Here is a 7,260-nt window from a genome sequence, read left to right as displayed (position 1 = left end):
GACCTGGCATTACATAACAACAGCCGGCAGTCCCGGGCCGGGGGATCTAAATCACCTGGAGACCGAGTAGGGGCCTGAGGACCGGAGCACCCACAAGCTTGTAAATAGCGTGTGCGTGCTCCCCTAACCTGATATGGTCCTCTGCTCCCGCCGTATCTGCCTCTCCCACTGACCGTACTAATACCTCCCTCCTCCCTCATTCTATGTTTGTTCACATAGAATGAGGGATAGTGATACTAACAAATTAGTTTATCAGACCATACCTTTTTTTTTTTTACTGATCTGTTATTAGAACAGAGAACAAGTTTCATGGTATGGCTAGAAATCATGATTTAGCAAACCAGCTGGGTAACCTTATTTCACTCAGCCCTAGAAAGGAGGCAATGGCAAACCACTCCTGAAAACCTTGTCAAGAAAACTGCAGAGACTAGGCCAGGCTGTCTCTGAGAATAGCAGTAGCACTTAGACTTATATACTGCTTCATGGTGCTTTATAGCCCTCTCTAAGCAGTTTTTATAAAGTCAGCATATTGTCCTCAACAATCTGAGTCCTCATTTTACCGACCTCGGAAAGATGGAAGGCTGAGTCAACCTTGAGCCAGTGAGAATCGAACTTCTGGCAGTGGGCAGAATTAGCCTGCAGTACTGCATTCTAACCACAGTGTCACCAGGGCTCTCTGGATGTGTTTGATTGAAAGAACAAAAAAATAAGAATATATCCCAGTACTCTGAACTTGGGCATCATAGGAAACTGGGATCAGCTCTATTTCTTTTTATGTGCAGGATAGAATTTCTCTTTATGTGCAAGAAAAGGAGAGAGAGGGACTGTGACAGAGATAAATAAATATGTTTGAGCTGGCTTTATTATGCAGTTTGTGAAGCTGAATGAAGGATAAAGTTCATATTGTCGATATGTAGGTGATTAGCTTTTTAAATTTCTCTGTGAGTAGTTAAATTTAGATCTACAGAAATTTATTATTTCTACCTCTTTGCTAATTTCATCAACTTAATTAGGCAAGCCAGCTCCTGAACTATTCTTAAGTTTGGATAATGGCTTTTACCTTATGTAGAGGATTGCTGTTAGATAGTATTGTACAGATAGATCCCACATTTTAGAACAGTGGTTCTCAACCTGTGGGTCGGGACCCCATTTGGGGTCGATCGACCATTTCACGGGGGTCGCCAAGCAAGGCTGTCCGCCATTTTTTTTGTCCGTCATTTTTTTTGTCCGCCATTTTTTTCCCCTTTTCCGGCGGGTGCCTTACCTCCCTTGGGCTGGGCCAGCTGGTGGTCGGCCTGCTCCGTCTCTGCCGCTTGCCAGCTATGCCTCGGCTGGCGCAGGGGGCGGAACCACACATGCGCGGCGCTCCCGGGCAGGGAAAGTCCTCAATTTACGACCAGTTGGGTAGTCCTCGACTTACAACCGGTTTAGTCCTCGACTTATGACCGGTTTAGTCCTCGACTTACGACCGGTTTAGTCCTCGACTTACGACCGGTTGGGGTCGCGGCATTAAAAAGGTTGAGAACCACTGTTTTAGAACTATTTTTCTTCTGCTACCTTTCATGTGGATTTCCACATTATTTTCACATTTATATTTAAAATATTAAATATAACCCCCCCCCCCTTTTTTTTTAACTCAGTGTTTCTCAGTCGTGCACTTTAAAATGTGTGGACTTAACTAGGAATTCTTAAAGTTGCTGAAATTAAGAAATACTGCTCTAAACTATCTAATTCACTGTTGTCACATGAAGGCTGAAGCTGCAATTTAAGATACGTTTCTTAATTGTTATATCAACCATTCAATATAAACTTTTTGGTTCCCAGTTGCTTACCAGCTAGCAAATCATTTCGCACTGATGTTGGAAAAGTTATTGAAAACCTCAGTCCTCCTCAACTCTACTGTGCTCTAGACCAAGGAGAGCAGAAAGCAGAGAAACAGGTAAGATTTGACTTGCTTTAGTATTTAGAAACTTTATTAGTTTAGAAGTTAAAAACTGAAGTACTTTTGAGATTATGAATATGTTGCTACTTACTTACATTTTAATACTGATTTCATTTTTTCACCTAATATAGAGTGTTTTCTACAAGAGGTATATCCAGCAATTTTACAGATGTCCTTTGGTATCCCATTTTCTATTTTTCCAGATGTTTTAATAGTCATTTTAATAACATATATGTTTTTATATAAATTTTATTTTCATGTTTTTTCAGGTGCAGTTTATTACATGTTCTTTTAAGCTCTATTACAGGGTATTGCTGTTTTTATAGCTTTTTATTTGCCCCAAAGATTCCAGATCTGGAGTAGACTGAAAAATCAAATAAACAATGTTATGTTTGCTTTGTATTTCTTTAATATGCCTTTTCTGTACACTATCTTGAAATTATATTGTATATTGATTGTTTAAAAGAGTTAATAATTGCTGATATTGAATAACATCTGTCTTATATCTTGCATACAATATACAATTGTATATTGTCCACATTGTTAGATATTACTTTTATAAGACTGTGTTTCCTGACATTGTCAATTCAGCTAATAGTATTGAAATTAAGATCTCACATAGGCATCATAGCATGACATAGGCATGTTAGAATTCGGATCCAGATGAGCAAGATTTTGCTCTACCTGTTAACTTGTCTAAAATATTGTTTCAATGCCTTGTTTGCTTTACAGTTATTAATCTGCCCTCCTGTCACCCGGTTCTTCTATGGCCGTAGGGAGTGTTTCCATAAACTACTAATCCAGGGGGACTCTTCAGGGAGGCTCACCATTTGGAGTATTCCAGATTCACTTGACAAGCCAGATATGACTGAAGGTAATTGTTGTTACAGCAGGTAGCAACACCTAGTACTGTAACCTTGAAGAAGGGTCAGCTTTGGTTTCTATTTAGACAAGGAATCGGGAGATGGGTAGTTCTTGGTGCTTTCTGAGCTTGGTTGTTTGCTTGCAGATGTTTCCTTATTCAACTAGGTCAGGGGTCCCCCATCTCTGGGTTGTGGCCCACGAATGGGCCGTGAGCTATTTGCAACCAAGCTGCAAAACCAGCAGGCGAGCGCTTGCGCATGTACATCCCCACTTGTGCAAGCAGCAGGCAAACGTGTCCATGCACACTCCATTTGAGTGAGTGGTAGGCATGTGTGCATGACACTGATGCAAATGGAGCTGCACAGGCGCACACTTTCTGGCTGCTTGCATGGAACTCTCCCTTCTCCCCCTCCCCCCACTGGTCCACAAAGCCGGAACAGTTGGTGAACACTGTACTAAGTAACCCTCATACTGATGCTATAACTTAGTTGGATAATGAAAATATCTGCAACCAAACAACCAATTTCAGAGGGCACCAAGAACTCCACAATTCAACTCAAAATTACAAATATTCTCTTCTATTAAGATCAGAAAATACCCAACTATAAGCTAGACTGTTAGGATGAAACTATATCTCCAGAGATAAGCCACTTCTCTGTTGCTGCCATCAAGAGTCAGGCTCCACTTGAGGGAAGCATTAGCTACATTAATTAGAGGAATTAGCAAATATATTTATCTTATCCTTCCTAATCTTCTGCCCAATCCATCAGAATTCTTCACCATTGTTTATTACCCTGTTCCTAGTAACTAGAGCCAGTTTTTTTCTCACTAGCAAATTCCTTCCTTACTGCTTCATTTATGATTCACAAAAGCAAATTCGAAACCGCTATGCAAGGCCATGCACAAGCTTAATTTTTTAAGATTTTGATTTAGTGAAAATTATCTATGGCATTGCTTTTTCTGAGTCTTTCATTTATTTAATACTAGGTGTACCCGGCCACGCGTTGCTGTGGCTCAGTCTGGTAAAAACAGATGGTGCTGTTTTTCAAAAAAAGCATGTTTTTACCTTTCACAGGTGTGACATCTATATAATATAGGTACCGTATATAAAAACATGCGCGTATTCGAATGCAGCGTTGTGTCAAAATTTCAAAGCAATCGGTGAAGAACTTTCGGAGATTTAAGATTTTGAACAAACGAACATTTACATTTTTATTTATATAGATTTCAAATGTATTTTGTTTTAAAAATCAGGATTGCCGCTTACTACTACTACTTCTCTACAAGAAGCATTTAACAAACTTCACCCAGCTGGTATTATAGATCAGTTGAGTTTCATCCCAAATAGTGATGAGCCTTTGAAGGTGACAGCAAGTGTCTACATCCCAGCACATGGGCGACTGGTTTGTGGTCGTGAAGATGGAAGTATTGTAATTGTTCCAGCCACTCAGACTGCTATAGTTCAGCTTTTGCAGGATGAACATATGTGCAGAAGAGGTATGTGAAATAATAAGGGCTCAGGGGTGACTTATTAACTTGTGGGAATTAAATTGGTTATCTGTACAGGTAGTCCTTGACTTATGATCACAATTGATCCCAAAATTTCTCTTGGTAAGCGAGACATTTGTTAAGTGAATTTTGCCCCATTTTACAACCTTTCTTGCCATACTTGTTAAGTGAATCACTGCAGTTGTTAAATTAGTGACATGATTGTTAATTGAATCTGGCTTCCCCATTGACTTTGCTTGTCAGATGGTTGCAAAAGGTGATCATATGACCCTGGGATACGGCAACTGTCATTAATATGAATCAATTGCCAAGTGTTTGAATTTTGATCACTGACCTCAGGATGTGACAACGGTCGCAAGTGTGAAATACAGTTATAACTCACTTTTTTTCAGTGCCGTTGTAACTTTGAACTGTCATTAAATAAACTGTTGTAAGTCGAGGACTACCTGTATTCATATTCAACTGATATAGAAGAGGCTGTTCCATTTATGCATGGAATAACATTTGCTTGCATTCATTATAATTGTTAAATTATTTTTTAAATTCACGAATTATGCTGAAGGTACTTTGAGTTTATTTCTGAATGATGTGGCTATATTTCAAAGAACTGAAAACAGTTCATAAAAATAAATCTTAATTGTCATCATTTAGCTCATGCATTTTGTTTCAGTGCCTTGCATTTGTAAGCTGAAGGGGGTAATAGGATCAGAATACCCTTGAATACTGTAGAGCAGGGGTGTCAAACTGCCGGCCCACAGGCCGGATGCGTCATGCCAAATCCGTGCCCATACTATTGCCGGCAATGGGGAAAAAGTCGCGATACGTTGTGACACATCACGTGACATCGCAAGTTTGACACCCGTGCTGTAGAGTATATAATAAGTCTGTTGTAGGACTGGTCATGATTATTGTTGCTTTTAAAGCTACAGCGCCCTGAGTCCGCAAGGAGAAGGGCGGGATATAAATTCAAATAATAAATAAATAAATAAATAAAATGAGAATGTATTGATAATATCATCTTTGTGGCAGCAAAAGGATACTTGGCCTGCCAATGAATTTGGTAATGATCCTGATCATCATCATCATCATCATCATCATCATCATCATCATCATCATTGGCATCATCATCTTCATCCCAGGAATAAACAATAGGTCACTTGAATCAGTTTCTTTAAATGCATAATAAAGCAACACACAATTAAATGACTTTCAAGTAGTGAGAAGGTCATCTTGAATAAATTTACTGCAATGGGAGGCTACTTCAGATAATTGGTCCATAAGTTTCATTTAACAGAAAAATGTCAGATAACAAGTACCATTCATCAAAAAGTATGTTTTGTACTGAAAATATGATACCTGTTTTAAAGAATCTGTGGTGACTCCCATTTAGAGAAATAGTGCAACAAGCTGTACAAGGGGCTTCCCTTGAAAATAACTCAAAAGCTGAAGCTAGTCGTGAATACAGGGATACAGTTCAGTACCTTGACATAATACTACTACTTTGCAAGCTACATTAGCTCCCACTAGTGCTTTTGTGTGCAATTTAAGATGCTGGTTGTCATGTGCAAAGCCTTTCAGGGCACAAGGCTGAGTTGAATGTAGACTCCAGTTATTTTTGCCTAATAGGAGGTACGTGTTCTTTTGTCATTGTGCCAACCCTGTGGAATAGCATGCTCCTAACATTCAGATGGCTTTAATCCTATCTTCCATATGGAAAGCAATGGTTTTTCTCTTTAGCACAGTGCCATGAAGTTAGAAGAGTCTCTTTTTAGGGTGTTACTTGTGCAGATATACCAGGCAGGATGTGTTTTGTTTGGGTGATCTTTGGTTGCTTTTAACTGGGTGTAAACAGCCCAGAATTACACGGCAAGCAGCTAGTGACAAACATAACTAAACAAATTAAATAAACAAGGTCTTTTAAACTCTAGCCAATAGTGTGATTTTCAATCTGTCCTTCTCAGGGTTTTTCATTCTGTTACAAAAGTTCCTGATTTGGATACTTCTTACTTTTGCAAAGAAATTTTCCTGAAGGAAAATGGAACAACAAGCTTTTGTTTGTTTATCATTGGAACCCTCAAGTTATTAACTATCATTTCAAATGGAATTGACTCTGTTTGTTAAAGTGAGAGTTAGAAAGAGATGCATCTTTGACCTTAGAACAGTGATGGAGAACCTTTTAGATCTCATATTGCGCATGCGTGAGAGATGGCGGTCTTCGGTGAATAGCTCCGAAAACGCGGAGCCCGAAATGGCTAAAGGGGGAGCTTGGAAAGCTCCTTGAAAGGTCCGGAGACTCCCCCCCTCCCGGTAAGCCCCCCAGGACTAGATACGGGACGCATGGGGGCGCGGGGGACGTGGAGCCGACTGGTTACCGTTTTTCGGCCTCTTCGGCTTCCCCGGCCTTCCGTCCTCGGCGGTCCCGTTGGTGGCTTGTAGGAGGCTTTTCCGGTGGCCTTTGGGGCGGACAGCTCGGCCCAAATCGCTCGGCCCGGATCGTCTGGCTGCGGAGGTGCTCGTGGGGGAGGCAGCGGCCTGGGCGGCTCGTATGGCTCCTCCTCATGGGAGATGGCACGGATGGCTCCTGGGCGGCCCGGATGACTTTTCCTCGTGGCGGCCTGGGCGGCTTCCTCGGGGATGGCGGCCTGGGTGGCTTCCCCTGGGCGCCCGCTTTGATCGTGGGGGCTTTTCTGGCTGCCCCCCTCGGCCCCTCCGGATTCGGAGATGTCCTGGACGACCTGGAGGGCCTCCCCGACGATCTGGAGGCCCGCGTGGACTCGGTGGCCTTCTTGGTGGCTGCGGCGGCCCCTACAGGCGCCCCCCCCCGACGATGGTTTTCAGCCTCCCCGGCGGCCTGGGACCTTCGGAGGGTTCTTCGGGCAGCCTCGACGGCCCCCTGGTGGTGGCAGCCCTGGTGGTCGCGATGGCTGAGCGGTTTGTTTGAACTA

The 7,260-nt window shown here is 42.0% G+C and overlaps 1 protein-coding gene across 1 annotated transcript in view; it reads left to right on the top strand.

Moving 5' to 3' along the window:
• The window catches only part of LOC107286034 (WD repeat-containing protein 7-like), a gene marked incomplete at its 3' end in the record, with an annotated part of 21,414 nt that overhangs the window by 10,194 nt on the left and 3,960 nt on the right, over window positions 1-7,260 (top strand). Inside the window, exons 8-10 of the mRNA XM_015814332.1 lie at window positions 1,825-1,939; window positions 2,675-2,816; window positions 4,061-4,303. Coding sequence (XP_015669818.1) covers window positions 1,825-1,939; window positions 2,675-2,816; window positions 4,061-4,303 — 500 coding nt within the window. The remainder of the gene's footprint in view (window positions 1-1,824; window positions 1,940-2,674; window positions 2,817-4,060; window positions 4,304-7,260) is intronic.

This window comes from Protobothrops mucrosquamatus, unplaced genomic scaffold (assembly GCF_001527695.2).
Source record: "Protobothrops mucrosquamatus isolate PMUCROS unplaced genomic scaffold, P.Mucros_1.0 scaffold_85, whole genome shotgun sequence".
In the NCBI taxonomy this organism is placed as follows: Eukaryota; Metazoa; Chordata; class Lepidosauria; order Squamata; family Viperidae; genus Protobothrops; species Protobothrops mucrosquamatus.
The sequence above is the reverse complement of the archived record's forward strand: the minus strand, read 5'-3'. Positions and strand labels throughout refer to the sequence as shown.